This window comes from Sesamum indicum, linkage group LG4 (genome assembly GCF_026168435.1).
Source record: "Sesamum indicum cultivar Baizhima isolate 11 linkage group LG4, ASM2616843v1, whole genome shotgun sequence".
Classification (NCBI taxonomy): Eukaryota; Viridiplantae; Streptophyta; class Magnoliopsida; order Lamiales; family Pedaliaceae; genus Sesamum; species Sesamum indicum.
In genome coordinates this window covers 6,666,904-6,684,248 of record NC_142660.1, presented here as the reverse complement: position 1 = coordinate 6,684,248, position 17,345 = coordinate 6,666,904, and the positions used below count along the sequence as shown (strand labels likewise).

Genomic DNA, 17,345 nt, shown 5'->3' with positions numbered 1-17,345 from the left:
GGTATAAGGTACCTGAACAAACAAAAAGTGACCCGATAAAACCACAAGTTCCTAAAATGGACCTGGATTCAAACAAAATAATCCACCTGAGAAAGACCATAAAGCAGTTTGCAACAGTGGAGTGGTTTTTAAGATATAACAGGCACATGGCAGCTGATCCAGAGGCCTTCAAGTTCACAATGTTCATAAACCATAAACTTCCATAGTGCCGTAGAATAATGAAATTTTGTCTTTCAAAGAATAGTCACCATAAAGTACCTTCAACACAATAGTTCCAAGATTTTGTTCAATTTTAAAATAAAAGTTGGACTCTCTTCGCCAGCAAATTGACTCGACAAAAGGTACCGAACAAATAAACATTAACTCTATGAACCCTCAAGTTTGTAAATGGACCTCGATTCAAGTAACAGACCACAAGAGAAAACTATAACATCAAGGTACGACAGTTTTTTGAGAAACATCGGAGTGGTTTTTGTAAGATGTAACAGTCATGTGCCAGCTGATGCAGTGGCTTCAAAATTCATATTGTTCATAAAGCTTAAGTGTTCACACTTCATGTAGAAAAAGTACATTCTGCCATTCAAAGAATAGTCACCACAAAGCATCTTCAACACTAGAGTTCCAACATTTGTTCAATTTAAAAAAATAAAAATATGACCACCTTCACAAGCAAATAAGTTTTCTATACAAGCTCAGACAGACACAGAGAAAATACCAGCTACAAAGTCATCCACATGAGCACAAAGAGCATTATAAATAGACCAATATGGGTAATTTCATTATTCAATATCCATATATGAGCTACGAAGAATTATATGGGCAAAAGAGTGAAAAGTAATGAACGAATAGAAGCTAAGTCACTGAGTAATATGTCACTTGGAGCCAGGTTAAGCGATAAATATAAAAGGACGGTCAAGAAATCCATAACAGAAACAGCAATGTTCTGCAAACTTCCAGAAACTAGAATCTCATGCTAGAAAACTGATGAAAGCATAATCATAACAATATAATGATCTATCTTACCATAGTACACCAGCCTTCAGAAGGGCATTTTGAATTTCAGAGGAGATAGAAAGGTGAGCAATGGTCTGCAGGGCAGCATCAATAGCAGCAGGAACAAGCTCAAGTTCAGTGCAATGAACAATGTCATCAACTAATCCTGAAAACTCGAGCATCTCAGTTCTCGCACTTTCAAACTGACTCAAAACTGAAAAGGTTCGCATTATGCTAGCAACAATAGTAGCGGACGGTTCAGTGGCAGGAGTTGTGGGTTGGACCACACACATGCAACGGGAAAGGAGTGTTGCAAGAAGAGGTATTCCACCATCTCTCACAAGCTCTTCACCATTGAATGGTGAAGACTCGCACCTGAAAGTTAAATATGTGGAAATAGCATAAGCAAAAGTACATTCACAAAGTACTTATCTAAAGAGGAATGATATGGAAATTAAAGGCAGATGATGAATTTACATCAACCAAACAAGCTCCGAGGATGCAACTAGAAGATGTGCTCGATCAGAGGAAAGAAAATATCATCCTTGTCCACTGTAATGGCACTTAAGAGCATAGGATATCCAGCATATTTGAATGGCATCAATACATTCCCATATCGCCTATACAGAATACACTGGCCCTTTAAGAGAAGCAACAACCTCCAAGTCTGGGGACCTTGCAATCCTTGCATGGTCACCTAAGGAAGAGGAATAAGAAAGCAGTAGATCACTAAAAAGAAAATATGAAACATGGAACTCAAATATGAAGAAATACAACCAATTAAAGAGGATTGCATTCCGGCCAAAGACATGCCTCATAAAAACCCTCATACGTAGGGTTCAACTTAGGAATTTTGTCCAACTTTGCTGATCATATTCCAAGAAGTTTACTGATTGCAGAATGAAATATTAGATGGAGGCAACAAAACCAAATGGAAACATATGTAAGTACACCAAACCTCATAGGAAAGCCCTATGCTTTACATTTTCACTCTTCCGCAAAAGCCACTTAAATTTATATATTTAAATTTATTTCTTGGTCCACACCTTAAATTGAGGTAGTATCATATCTAAGAATTAAATATATATATATAGTCCCGTGTCCTTCCTAGTTCCAAGATATATTTAAAACCAATACTGATATCCATTTATATGTGTAAAAAAGCATTTGGCTTGACAGCATAAATACCTTTAGAGCACTTTCTACCAGTCAAATAAACAGCTTAATTGTGAAAACGGCGTCTAAACAAGTCGACTAATTCATTTGAAATAAGATCTGGCAGCTTATAAGATCCCTTGTCTATATGTTCTTTTTTTTTTCTCAAGCTTAATCATATAGTCTCCGTTTTTAATGAGTAACGACAGATCCTCACACAGGATCAAGGAATTTGGCATACCTGCAAGCACTCATAAGCTTTCTGCACTGCCAGAAACTTCTCCCTCTCTTCAGGATTTTTGTTTGGATGATACTTCATTGCAAGTTTCCTATACTGTCTCTTGAGCTTTTCCTCATCAATATACTCAATCTGCTTTGATATATTAGGTATCTCCTCAACTGACTCAAAACTTGGTTTCTTAGGGGCGTCGTCTCTGGATACTTCATCAATGGAAATCTCTAGTATCTTGCAAGCTTCTTCTTCAGAAAGGTCCATTGACCTTCGAGTTAACTCTTCTCTCCACATTACTAGCAATGATTGCAAAAACTCAACATGTTCAACAATAGCCAATTAGGAAATATAATTTCATCACATAAGTTTCGAGTAATAACGATGACACCACATTTCATCTTTCAGCTCTGGATATGTCACTGGTGGCATTGGAGCATAGTCATATCAGGAATGACAATGCTGTGACAATTTCTGAGAGAAATCACCAAGATGCTGAAGAACCTAATCAAATAAAACTGAGAGTTAAATGCAACACTTATTTGCATTGAGCATGACTCAACTACCACCATGTTTTAGAATGTAAGTACTAAATGTTAACAAAAGATGCTTGGGGTGAAAGACAAGTAGCAAACTCCAGTTGCAGATTCAGGGCTACCTGACGGATCAGATTTTCAGCTCGCATCTTGTGTGTCCAAATAATCTCAGGAGTGTCAGAATCAGAAACCATTGCTGCGGCAAAAGCAACTGGGGCCGCTACGTTCCAGTACATAAAGCAATGACTCAGGTAAGAGGCCGCCCAAAACACTTCGTTTCGCCAAAGGTAGAGAAGAAATTGCAGCTTCCTCACCACCATGAAAAGCTTGATAAACATGAGTCACTGAGAAGAGTTGGGCAATTGAAAGAAGATTAGAACCAGGGTAAAGCCAGAGCAAAATAAAATGCGCCTGTACTGTATAATCGGATCATTGCTTTTGGGTTCCTAGTAACTATAGCTTTCAGCAGAGCAGCAGCAGCATCAACAATAGTCGGTTCACCAGAAACAATGTGCATATTGATGGAGCCACCATCCAGCCACTGCATAGTTCAGCTTAAAAACAAAAGAAAAAATAACGAAAACATCTCAAACCTCTGTGGAAGGCAAAGAAAGGAACAAAAGTTACCCCACTTCCAAAGTGAAAGTGTTATAATATAATTACCATCACAAGAGAATATGAAAAGTTGCATCTTTAAAACACCAGGAGTTTAAGGATACAAGTACACGCGGATATCCTAAGTGCATATTACATGGAAACTATATCTTAGTTTAAAGAGGTGCAACAGTTCCAGTGACCCTTCTATAATTGTTTGCTCAATCAGTCTCCAATGTGCATCTCATGTGACGATAAGTACCGGACAACTGACTCCCATTTTAAATGGCTTGCAAGGCAACCGGTTTATTGTAGGATAAAGCTCTGATCCTATTTTACTCTATGTTCCACACATCAATCTTTTATGTACCAAGCTCATAACCAAGGGACTGCTTTAAGGGCCCAGTGCTTTATGTACTTGAAAGAATGGCCTGCTCGTTGAAGCAAGTAAAGATTGAGGGAAGGGAAAAACAAAATGAACAACCCTTCATAATTCTTTTGAACCAACTTGTACCAGATCTACGTACAAGCAAAATTTAGTAGGTAGAGAACTCTTTTAACAGAAGTCAGAAATGCTGTACCCCACCCTCGCATATCCATCAACATAATCCTCGACTTACTATCCCTAAGCGAATACAAATCATAGAACTGCCAGATTGAAAATCTCAAATATTTGAGGACAAAGGTTGATGGAACTTATTTGAAACCACATATCAACCTTTACATTTTTCAGGCTCTCCAGGTAAATAAACAAAAGATACAACAATAAGCATAACTTTCTGTTTTTTTAGCAATTTTTTATTCTAATAAGTATGAGTAGATTTTTTCAGTTGGCCGATTTGGGACAAGAGCACAGACAACCAATAGAAGGACAGGCACTTAAAATTATTACTTGTGCAATATGTGGAAGACAACGTGAGCTTGACAAGATCCTCTTTACTCTGGGGGTTGGTGTATCAATCTCTCTAGCATCATCTATATTTGAACGAGGGGCTACCATACTGTGCAATATGGACAATGCCACATCCCCTACCTGAAAAAGAACAAGCCCGTTTTAGGAACATTGTAAAACAAGCATACCCAACTATAGGTAGGTGTATCAAGTAAAGACTCCTTCCATGTCATTATTTGTCCCTTTGGCGCAGGAAAAATAGAAATTTCTCTACCATAGATATCCTATTTAAATAACAAAGTAAATAAGAAAGAACCTCGTTCAGTAACCAATGAACTCCAATTCTCAAATTGAACAGCCTGCTTAATTATTTCAAAGTTTCAGATCTAGATCTATTAACAAGTTGCATATGTCAGAGACCAAATGCAATAGAAGGGTTTTGGGGGTAGCTGATCATAAACCAATCTTGACTAGCATAATCATTCATGATACATGTACTCACAGAGCTTCACAACTCAGTAAATTACTAAATGAAACAATACTTGAGCATGAGCTTATCACTTTCAATCTTACCCAAACTGACTTAAAAAAAAGTAATATCACTAATAACGTCTACATAAGACCAAACTGTATAGAATATCCTAAATGTAGCATCAAACATCCCATCCCACAACAACGGACCAGAGCATTGAACAAATAGTTAGATGCAAAAATCCCAGAGATTGCAATTGCATGCTCATGTACATAAGTTCAACAATTTACATAGCAACGGGCATATCATAATTCGAGAAAGGAATTGTAAAAGAATATGGGGACAGTATGTCCACTGTTGTAGACAATTTTAGTATATTGCCATTATTGCACTCAAAAAATCAAAACCATCAAGCATCCTCTAAAATGCTCTGATACTTTATGACTTAGAGATATCCACCAAATTACCTTCATTTAGCTCCAACTAACATGCATCATTCTACAGCGCGACACATTCCAATTGTGATCAAAAGTCATATATTACATAAATGAAGCAATTATTTGCATATATTTCAATTTTAAATAATAATTATTATCTTACCATAGGTTTCTGCACAGGGGCATAACAAGAAAAGGAATGCCGGTAAAATACTAAATTTCCAAGAGACCATTTCTGCGTGATACCAGAAGAGGATCACACATAAGAAAAGAAAACAAACCTAGAACGTAACGAGACTGCAAGATCATATGATAACTGGAAGCGAGACACCATTGGAGGACACCTAATAGCTGCACTATGTATTGCAGCTTCTCTTGCAACACTCGACGATTCAGTATTAGCCATATCAGCAACATCTCCACAATAATATCCTAAAACAATAATAAGATCGAATAAACAGAATAAGCACTTTAATTTCAGATATTGATATTAAATAACTTCTCTAGATAGATCAACATAAATATCGATAGGAATTAAGCCAGTACAAGTGACTTACCAGGACTGAACCCCGAGTGATAAGCTCTTGGGAAGTGACAACAAATTCTCGAGCTTTTTGCACCAGTAGTCAAGAAAAACATTGATTTAAGAGAGTGACTTACAATGCAATCAAAGATTAAATCATTAAAGATGCAGAACAACAAAAAGTAACACAGACCTAATATTAACAAATGATGGTATCTAATTGTATCTGTTGATTTTCAATGGATAAGAAAATCCCTAGCGGAATGCTAAGTCCTCAAAGGTACCTAAAAGATTTTTACAGTACTTATGTTCCATATATTCTTCTCATGATGTAATCTTTTTTTCATTTAAAACACCTTGCTGTGAGCTCATAACTCAATACCACCCAATATCTATTGTCGAGTATGGACTTGAATTTTACTCCTTCAACACTTCAAGTGCATAAAAAGATAAATGGAGGAGAGCACTAACACACCTAGCCCCTCAAAAGAATAGCTCGCACTACCAATGAACTAATGAATGGGTTCTGCATAAGAGTGTAGGGGACAAATGATAAAGATGATATGATAGCATATAAATAGTCACCTGCACCACAGAACACCAGCACTAAGAAGCACATCCAGGGACATCATCTGGTGTTCTCACCAAGTGTAGCAAATGTAACTGAAAGATATCTGATGAACTTCATTAAAGAGTTTAACACAAGATGGAACACAAAAAAGGAATCTGATTTTATTATCAATTATTAGTTAACAATGATTCCCAACCTCACATACCTGGATAAACCGCATTCATGGGCAAGTATAAATTAGAAGTGAAAAATTTATAATACTTGTCTATATGCACCATGGTAGACTTCTTTAACTCATACATGCAAGCACATACATTTTCCTTTTAAGGGGCGGTCATGTAAGATGCACTACTGCTATATACTGAACTTGCACGCTCACCCTGCTGGGATGGCAATCTAAAGAGAATAATTCATTAAGATTAAAGAAAACTATAATAATATAGAATTTAAATATTGTTACAATAAATACAAGGCCAGAATCTCTCTCCTCCTCCTGCCAACCAAAAATAGTAGTCACAGAAGAAAAGGCATGCCAAAGTAGAGGATTTTACACAAAAATTTTCAGCACTAAGAAATGTGACAATTTTTTAATAAATCAATAAAGAAAAGAAAGGACTGCCGCAGTGTCATTAAAGTTATTGCCTCCAACAGAATGAAATACTATGTGCACATAATCTCAAAACACAAACGCCGCAACACATTATGCAAATGCTAACTTATCATAACGAGGGTAAGAGGCCAATCACATCACAGCACTTCGTTTCGCCAAGTATAGAGGAGGACAATCAAGCTTCCACAAAATCTATGGATTTCAAAGTGTTATCATCCTCGATGCTAGCACAATACCCTTTTATCTCCTCACATCTACCTAGTCGGGACGGATTTCGCTTTTCTTTCTTTTCTTTGGCCACTCATGAATTTTTTTTCTTTTTTCTTCCCCTTTTGCTTTAGTCACGGCTTTTATTTTCTTTTTTTTTTCCTTTGTTTTTGCCCGCGACTTGTGTTCTTTAGGCCGTTTTCCGGTCTTTTGACGCGAATGACAACACTTGTGGTGAAGGCACCCGGTTACTCAACCAAAAAACGTCGCATTCTGGCCTTTTGACGCGAATGACAACACTTGTGGTGAAGGCACCCGGTTACTCAACCAAAAGACGTTTTACCTAAAGTGCTTTGCATACTCATAGCTCCGGCCACCGTTTTACGTGAATAACAACATTTGTGATGAAGTTACCCAGTTACTAAGTGACCTAAACCAGCGGAGTAGATGTAATTTCCTTTTTCTTACTTTTCTTTCTTTCTTTCTTTTTTTTCTGGAAGGGGAAGGGCCTTGAATTTTTCAAAATGGATGCATGTCCCATGTTAGGGATATAAGGATCAATCGGGTAGAGTTTTAGCAAACAAATATGATCTCACAAGAATCCTAAGATTTAGTAGAAGCAAAGAAATTCCAACTCTCTTTCAAAGCAATTCAAAATGCATGAAATTATGCCTCAACGACTCCACAGTTAATCAAAGCAACAATCACATAACGCTAGTGCACATTCATGTCTCAATCTTATGACTTCCTAAATCACATTTATTTGTCAAATTACTAAAAAATAATATAAACGGAAGTAGTTTGATAGTAACTGGCAAAAGAAAACAAAACAAAAGTAGTTTGATAGGATAACAAAAGATGAACAAAAATTTAAAAAAAAAGTTACCCTCTGGTTCCTATGTGTTAATTAACACTACATATATGTCATGGAATTCTTTACTTTTGAAATGGTTTTATCTCATTTGGAAGGTGAATTGGGCTGTTCAAATCAAAATTAGAATATGAGAAGTTTCATGTAATTTCAATTGAACCAAGAGTCTAATCCTAAAATGCTAAACAATTACAGACATCCCGACAACAAAATGTCTCACAGAGCTTGATATACCACAAAGAACACAATACACGTCGTTTACTTGAATGAGATAACATAAAAGCATAACCAAATTAAACAAGATGAGAAACACCCACACCACAGTAGTAAAGTAATTGAAAACCATTAAAAAAGCATCCAACACTATTGATCAAAGGAACAAACTTGCCATAGATAAAAAGAAAATCACAACCCCATAATGAAGATGATAAATATCAAGACAAGATAACAATGCAAACATATAAAGGAATGCTTGATGGATGAAATGAAGAGTGAAAGCCAAGAAAATGATCAACTTTTTACCACCATTATCACTTTGCAAAGACTTTCTAGTTTCTGTGTCATTGTTTTCAAAGACCGTCTTTGCCACCTCATACACCTTCATCCAGCATGCATGAAGACATAAGACAAGCAGATAATTTTGAAATTCCACAACCAAACTGCATGTTCACAAGAGGAATTAGTGTACTGTGCATCATTCGATATTGTTGGATAAATAAATTACAAATAGAACTTACTTCTAAAGTCTTCATGAATCCTCAAGCTCTACCGCCTTCTTGGACCATTCCTCCGAACCTTCCTTAAACCAGTGTACAAGCTTGGTTACCTATGCGGTCCAGAAACATTGAAACACAAAGACGTTGACAAATGCATTAGATGTGGCAAATGTCTACACACACACATATATGAACAACCAATGCATTGCTTAAAAAGATAAGTAGTTGTTAAGACGAAGCCTTAACCAACCATCAATCATGAACTTATAAGGGCATCATACAACTAAGAACAACATGAATCATTACATACACACAAACACAGCCAAAAGTGACACTCTTATAAACAAGACCGTCGTCCTTTGTTATATTGATCGCCAGCATGGTAAGTCCTCAAAGGTACCTAAAAGATTTTGACAATACTTATGTTCCATTTATTCTCCTCCCATTGTCATTGTGCTACTAGTGCTTAACTTAATACCACCCAATCTCCATGCCCAAATATTATACTCCTTCAACCCTTGAACAACATTAAAAAGATAAACGTAGGACGAGGACCAGCCCACCCATCCACTCAAAAGAATAGCTAGCACTACCAATGAACTAATGAATCGGTTCGCATAAGTTTCAGATCTATTAACAAGTTGAATATTTTCGAGAAAAAAAAATGAAAGTGTTTTGGGGGTAGCTGATCATAAATCAATCTTGAGTAGCATAATCATTCATGATACATGTACTCACAAAGCTCCACAACTCAGTAAATTACCAAATTAAACAATATTTGAGCAGAAGCTCATCAGCTTCAATATTACCCAAACTAAATAAATACAGGAATATCACAAATAGCGTCTACATAAGACCAAACTGTACAGAAAATCCTAATTGAGGATTGTTCAAACAGCAGAAACAGCCTCTCACTCACAATATGGTATTAGATGATGAATGTATTCAACTTGGAAAGGAGACTGAACTGTTCGTGGTAATAACCAACAATGATAAACTGTGAAGGCCCTTAAAACCATCAGAAATTGAAGCTGGTTCTTGAATTAGAAGATAAAGAGGGATGAAAATTGGATTTGGACAGGTCAAGGGGACGAAACATCATAAAAGAAAAAGTGGCTTCCATTAAAACTTCATGTAATAGAATTCATCATTCAATAAGAACTAGCATGGTTCTGAAAATTAACTGTTACAAGTCATAAGAAAAGCGGAAATCTCTGCTCACCAGATGCATACGAGATTATTTGCCTTTTCAATGGTGAAATATAATGAGCCCCTTGGAATGCAGCAGTGCGCAGTACATTGAGTGGTCTGAAATCAACGGAATATGCCTTCTGAAAGCCATCCAGAATTGCCATCATTGTCGAGTTTGCAGGTCTCCTGTCTGATTTATATCCTCTTAGCAATGACACCTGAGCAACCATGGAACGCTCATGATTTAGATAAATGTTCATGTCTTACAAATTGTCACATCTTAAGAGCTGGAATAACAAAGGAAGATTACGGGATAATTATACAGACACATACCCTCAGGTTTGGGTATTACGGATTAAACGAAAAAAAGAAAAAAAAAATGAGGGAAAGGCCTATGAAGCATGATAATAAAGATCTATGAAGCACTTTATTCTCCACAACACACCTAAATGAAAACCACAAACAAGATTATCTGTGAACATTACAGGTTTCATCACGGAAGGAGACAGCTGCAGAATTGTGCTTACCCTAGTATTTCTTTGTTAATGTCTCTGGCATTGTACCTTGTATATCGAAACCAGTGTAATCCCAAACCTAGAAGAAGACATTCATCAAATTCAGATGTAAACTGTTCCAACAATCCTTAGCAACATTTTTCTAATTTTAAGTAGAAGAAAATTACTGACCATATGATATTATAATAGAGCAAGTTAAACACATTAGGATTGTCAAAGCAAAAATTAAATAAAAGAAGCACTAGAAAGCAAGATAAAGATGACATGTAAGATGGAGGGAGAAAGTATTTGCAAGCAAGGAAGTGAGAGCAAACTCAGGACATCAACAGAGAGTATTCCAGTATTCCTTCTTTATCTATCAATATATGAACAATGAGAAAATATTGGGCCAAGAAGGATTGTTCAAACAGCAGTAACATTTTGCAATACCATAATTTGAGGCCTCCTCCTCGCTCTGTCTCTCCCCCCTGCTTTTCTTGGTTTTCTTTACTCTGTTTTTTTGGGTGAGAAATGAACACAAGAAAAAAGAAATGAAGGGAGAGGGTTTCACCATGTGAGTGTCGGTGGGGTTTGATGATGGGGAGAACACGGTGGTTTAAGGGTTTTTACCAGCGGGGTTTTCCTTTCTTGGATTTGTACCCACATCCGCAGCTGCTTCTCCCGCGGGTGCTGCCGTACCATCACATTCGAACCTTTGAGTCGGCCATACCACCATGAACTTCACCTGCTTTCTTTAACTTTTTTCCTCGAAGAAGTGAACAGAGGAGAAGGGAAATGGTTTGATATTGGGGTTGGGTGAGGGTATTTTGGCGGTGGGAGGACGGAACTGCGGCGTCTCTCCTTCGCCGGCTTTGGCTTTCTTGGAGGGAGAAAATGAGGGGTATTGTTTGAGGTGTGAGAAGAAGAATTGCTAGAGGTGTGACGGCCTTCCTCGTGCCTGCCACATCACCCACTTGCCTCATCTGCTTCTCCACATTCAGCAACATCTCAATTTTCGCCTCCAAATCTCCGCCTCCATTTTCCTACAAAATTAAACCAAAACATTCGATAAATCACAGCACGAGATACAAAATGGGTAAGGCAACAATAGCGTATAAGCTAATTGGAAATCAGGAACGCGCATTTGCTTACCATTTCGATCGAATATAGATATGACCAATTGGGGAATTTTTCGTGCAATCAATGAAAAACAAAACCCTAGAGAGAGAGAGAGAGAAAGAGGAGAGAGTTGAAAGATGTTTTACCATGCGACCATCTTGCCGCTAATAAACCTTTTACAAAATTATAAAATTTTTATTATACATTTTGACCCCTGAATTATGTTTATTATAACAAAAGTCCCCGTAAAAAAATAATTTAGTGTTGACAGAACAAAACACCCTTTTAACTTATTTTTATATTTTTTGTTTCACTTTTTAAGTATATTTAATTAAAAATTTTCTCTCAAAACTACTTTTAGTAATTTTAAAATTTTTACTCAAATTTTTATTTAAACAATAATGTTCAAAATGTATAGCTTTATATAAACTATATAATACATAAAAAAAAATTTATAAGTTTAATATGAAATTATGTTTTACAAAGAAAATTATTTACAAGCTCAATTTAATTTTATAAAAAAGTATATTATATAACTTATAATTTTTATATTAAATTACATCCATAAATATTTAAAATATAGTAGTTTGAATTATATAGGCCATACTATAAGAACCTTGCCCAAGATACAACAATATTGTATGATAGGCTTAAGAAAAATCCATCATCACTCATAAAATATTTTTTTTTTGAGTAAAGGTAAGTTTCATTATGTAGAAATAGTACAGTACAACAGTAAATTCGTTACCCCTCGACAGGCCAAGGGATACGCCATAGTCTATAGAGAGCACATGTACTAATGGAACTAGATAGATTAATACTCAAAATTCTCTGCCTAACATCGTCGATAATGAAAGAAGCCAACACATTTGCCGTATGCTCAGTTTGTTGGAACCGTCTGCAGTTTCTTTCATGCCATAAGTGGTAAACGAATGATCCAAGTAACGCTCGGTATGCAGCATTGATGATATGCTTCCCTCTCCATTTTCTCGCTGCCCATTCCACATCCGTTGCCCATGCTCGATTGGGCCAGCCGAATTGAATAATTTCTCGTATTGCTGAAAGGCATCTTCTGCTGAAGCGGCATTGGAAGAATAAATGAGAATGTGTCTCAACTGCATCCTCATCACAAAGTATACATCCTCCCATGTGTGTGAGCCATGGTTTGTCCGTCGTTGGTAATTTTTCCTAAATAAATATCCATCCATAAGATAAAAATATGCCGTAGAATCTTCAAATGAACCCGAAAGTAGTGAAGATCAGCCTACTTTCGGTCCAGTCGGGCTGACAAGTCGGTAAAGAGCTTGGGCGGTGGGTCGCCCATCCAGAAAATGCCAAATGATTCTATCATCTCCTTCATGAATCTAGGGTAATGTATAGATAATCTGAAGGCATTCCAAATCTGTGATGAGGGGTCAGTGCCATTAGCCCTCATCAATAACCGTATGGAGCTTGGTGGAATCGTCTAGCCCAAGTAATCTCGGTCCTTTTGGAAATCTAGTGATCAAGGGTCCAAGGTGATGCCATGGATCCTTCCAAAGAGAGAAGGTCCTACCATCACCAATATGAAACTCCACCATTGGTTGGATAAGTCTGCGTAGACGAAGCAGCTTTCTCCAACCCCACGATCCTCCCTTCTCGTTAACTGTCCAAATGGAATTATTTCGTAGTCGTCCGAGCTGTAGCCACTCAACCCAAATAGACGTTCGGTCACATCCAATGACATCACACAGTTTCATTGTCATTAGGGCTCGGTTGAGAATACCAATATTTTTAATTCCTTGGCCCCCTTCCCCAACTGGTTTGCGTTTGCACAAATTATATATTTTATATTAAATTACATGCACAAATATTTAAAATATAGCATATCATCACTCATAAAATAATAAAATATTATATAACTTATATATTTTTTATATTAAATTACATGCACAAATATTGTTTATATTAAATTACATGCACAAATATTTAAAATATAGCATATCATCACTCATAAAATAATAAAATATTATAGATTAATTATATCAACAAAGTAGCATATTTTATAGTACGTATACATAAATGTTCAAAATAATTTTTTAGATGATGTTGACAATTCCTCTAGAAAAAAACTTCACTATATATAACAATACAAAATAAAAATTATGTAAATCTTTTAGAAATTATATAAAATAAATGAATTGAAAATTTAGAGAGTTTATTCAAATTTTCATACTAATTACAAAAATTATAAATTTTGGATAATATTTATTTTAAATAAAAAGTTATAATAATTCAGATTACGTTTTTTGGTGATGACTATAATAAACATATTTTAGAGGGTGCAAACAATAAGGGTATTTTTGTTATAAATTTTTTGGTCCATATTATGAGGAAGTTTGTTATATTTTATAGTTTGAAGGGGTATATATGACGATTTTATGTATATTTTAGGGGTGGAAAGTGCATTTGACCCAAAATTTTATTTTATTTTATTTGACATTTTCAATCGAGGATTTTTACAATCAAAACTAGCATAGTAAGTTCCTTTCACTAACTTTTTATTTTTATATTTATACATTTGGTTGTTTTTGTTATAAATGTTATTAACTCAAGTTTTTATATATATATTTTTTATTTTGTTGTGAAAAGATGGCATAGCAAAACAATATTGCTATTGTTATTTATTTTAGAGGTCAACGGATTGATTCATATGATTGTGAGTTATGATCACTCTTTAGTCATATTTCTGAAAATATATTTTTTTTGGGTAAATATAAATTTCATTAACTAAATAAAAATAGTACAACAATGTGTTCATGAGTTGGTTTCTCCCGTGACAAATCATGGGATACGTCATAGTCTGTATAAGGCACATGTGCTAACCCAGTAAGCTAGATTAATACTAAGTATCCTCTGCTTTACATCATTAACAATCAAGGAGGCCAAAGTGGTCGTTGTTCTTTGTTGATGCTCGAATCGTCTTAGATTCCTCTCCCTCCAAATGTGGTAAACACAAGAAGTTAGTAATGCTCTATAAGCAAGATTGATAATGTGCTTGCTCCTCCATTTTCGTGTTGCCCAATCAATGTCATTTGCCCAATCTCGGTTGGGCCATGGGAATCGAACCAATTTGCGGATCTCGGAAAGGCACCGTCTACTATATCGGCATTGGAAGAAAAGGTGAGTATGATTCTCCATCGCCCCATCACACAAGACACAATCACCGAGATGAGATAGCCATGGTTTGTCCGTCGTTGGGAGTTTGCCAAGAATTGCCATCCATAAAATGAAGAGGTGACGAGGGATCTTACAGGAGCCCCAAAGTAGGGAAGCCCAATCTATTTTCGTTCCTGGTGGATCAAATAATCTAGTAAGGGCCTTAGTTGAGGGCTGTCCACTGTCCACTCTCCAAATAATACTATCTGCTTCTCCATGGATTGGAGGTAGTACATGAGTTATTTCGAGGCACTCGAAATCCGTGATAGTGGGCCATCGCCATTCACCTCCACAAATGATCGAGCTAAGCTTGGTCGACAAATCCAGTCCCAATAGGTTCGGAGCGCGTGGGAATCTATCAATAAGTGACCCAAGAGGGTGCCATGGATCCTACCATATATAGAAACTCGTTCCATCTCCAATACAGTAATCCACCACTGGGTGAATGTAACTTTGAAGACGTAGCAATTTCCTCCAACCCTATGAACCCCTATCATCCCGTACTGTCCAAACAGAGGTGTTTTGTAACCGACTAGCGTACAACCAGTCCACCCAAATTGATGTCCTCTCGCATCGGATTACATCACAGAGTTTCTTGCTCATTAATGTCTGATTTAATGTAGCAACATCCCTGATTCCTTGGCCTCCCTCCTCAACAAGCCGACACATGTCATTCCATGCTACCTTTGCGTATCCACTGTTCCCCGTTCCTTTCCATAAGAAAGCTTGTAGTCTTTTCTCAATTTCTTTAATGATTTTCTTCGGCAAAATGAATGCAGAGGCCCAATAAACACTAAGTGATGTGAGCACAGATTTTAGAATTTGCACTCTTCCGGCATATGAAAGTGCAAGCCCCTCCCACCCAACAACACGTTGGTCAATTTTTATCAATAACAGTTGGCAATCCGAAAAAGACAATCTAGAAAATAGGAGAGGAAGACCAAGGTACCTCATCGGCAATTGCCCTTCCTGGAACCCAAGTAAAGTCAGCATATCTTCTCTCAGTCCCTGTGTTGACCCTGAGATGATAAGATGACTCTTTTGGACGTTTAGCTTCAGCCCTGACCATCCAGCAAATCGATCAAGTCCCATTTTGAAAACTTCGATGGATGTAATGTCAGCCTTGCTTAACAATAGTAGGTCGTCAGTGAACCCAAGCTGGAACACATGCGCTGCTTTGCATTTCCAGTGAAACGTAAAAGGGCCTTCTCGATCAATCAACTAGAGAAAACCCAAGTGTAGCACCTCCATGACGAGCACAAATAAGTACGATGAAAGAGGATCCCCCTGTCGTAGCCCTCTAGCTCCCGTGAAGAATCCATGGGGCTTTCCATTGAGCCCGACTGAGAAAGATGCTGTAGTGACACATTCCTCAATCCACCTGGTAAATATGTTCGGGAACCCAAATAGCTCAAGAACAGCAGACAGAAAGTCCCACTCATTCGTATCATACGCTTTTCTAATATCCACTTTCAGCGCACATCTGGGAGGAAGGTGTGTCTAGTTGTATCCCGAAAAGAATTCCTGGGCTAGCATGATATTATCATTGATACTTCTGTTAGGCACAAACGCCGTTTGGCAGGGGCTAATGAGTTTGTCCAAAACCACACTCAATCGTTGGACAATGAGTTTGGCGGTAATCTTATAAAGCACATTACATCAAGAATGGGTCGAAAATCACTTATGGACATTAGGGAGTGAACCTTCGGTATAACTCCCAGCATAGTGGTGTTGATTTGTTTCAAGAGCCTCCCGGTATTAAAGAAATCCAACACCGCTTCCCTTACCTCCTGTCCCACAATCGGCCCTGCCACTTTAAAGAAACCTGATGAGTACCCATCGGGCCCCGACGCTTTATCCTCAGCAATATCAAACACTATCTGTTTAACATCAACTGGGGTGAAAGGCAATAAGACAAAGTTGGCCTCGTCGTCTGTCAGCAAATGTCATGCCCATGGTCTAAGGAACCGGATATCAACTACATCCCGTCGTCTCTCTCCTCCTAGCAGGTTTTGGAAGAAGGAGACAAATTCATTTACCACCGCCTGCTGCTCCATATGGGTGACTCCATGTTCATCGTTAATTTGCAAGATTCTCCTTGCTGTCCTTCGTTGCACAATCTTGTGAAAAAAAATCATGGAGCATTGGTCACCCCCCTTCATCCACTCCATTTTAGCTCTCTAACGAAGCATGATTTGCTCTAGCTTCGCCGCCTTGGCCAAAACCATTCGACAACAATGCTCTAGGTATAAGAACAAGTCCTCCTGTCTGTTCGAGCTGACCAGGATTTGTGCCGCTTCAAGAAAACCCTTAGCTAACTGCACATTGTGCGATAAATCACCTTTATTCCTCCTCTGTTCTCGAAAAATTAGTTTCAAAGCTTTTAGTTTTTGAGTCATCGTGTACATCGCTATGCCAACTATCTTATGCTGCCAAACGCTCTGCATACTAGGAATGAGTTCCGGTGAGAGGGTAAGATAATTATCAAATCGAAACATACCTCCCAACTGCTGTTGTCGGTCCCCATACAGGACCAT

The 17,345-nt window shown here is 37.3% G+C and overlaps 2 protein-coding genes and 1 long non-coding RNA gene across 3 annotated transcripts; all 3 read right to left on the bottom strand.

The window, feature by feature from the left end:
- Window positions 1-1,028: 1,028 nt before the first annotated feature.
- Window positions 1,029-4,538, bottom strand: LOC148788364 (dnaJ homolog subfamily C GRV2-like). The gene is made up of 5 exons (XM_088879923.1): window positions 4,400-4,538; window positions 3,036-3,467; window positions 2,390-2,881; window positions 1,471-1,690; window positions 1,029-1,368 (listed from the first exon to the last, which is right to left on the bottom strand). Exons 3-4 carry the CDS (start codon window positions 2,672-2,674, stop codon window positions 1,499-1,501), a joined length of 477 nt encoding a protein of 158 aa, XP_088736049.1. The 5' UTR covers window positions 2,675-2,881; window positions 3,036-3,467; window positions 4,400-4,538; the 3' UTR covers window positions 1,029-1,368; window positions 1,471-1,498.
- Window positions 4,539-6,428: 1,890 nt separating this feature from the next.
- On the bottom strand, window positions 6,429-8,917 carry LOC110011447 (uncharacterized). The gene is made up of 3 exons (XR_016065048.1): window positions 8,828-8,917; window positions 8,613-8,749; window positions 6,429-6,494 (listed from the first exon to the last, which is right to left on the bottom strand). It is a non-coding gene; the product is annotated as an uncharacterized LOC110011447 (long non-coding RNA).
- Window positions 8,918-9,999: 1,082 nt separating this feature from the next.
- On the bottom strand, window positions 10,000-17,345 carry LOC148788363 (uncharacterized). The gene is made up of 7 exons (XM_088880037.1): window positions 17,309-17,345; window positions 16,462-16,741; window positions 16,054-16,291; window positions 15,313-15,966; window positions 14,476-15,198; window positions 11,205-11,534; window positions 10,000-10,215 (listed from the first exon to the last, which is right to left on the bottom strand). Exons 1-7 carry the CDS (start codon window positions 17,343-17,345, stop codon window positions 10,000-10,002), a joined length of 2,478 nt encoding a protein of 825 aa, XP_088736163.1.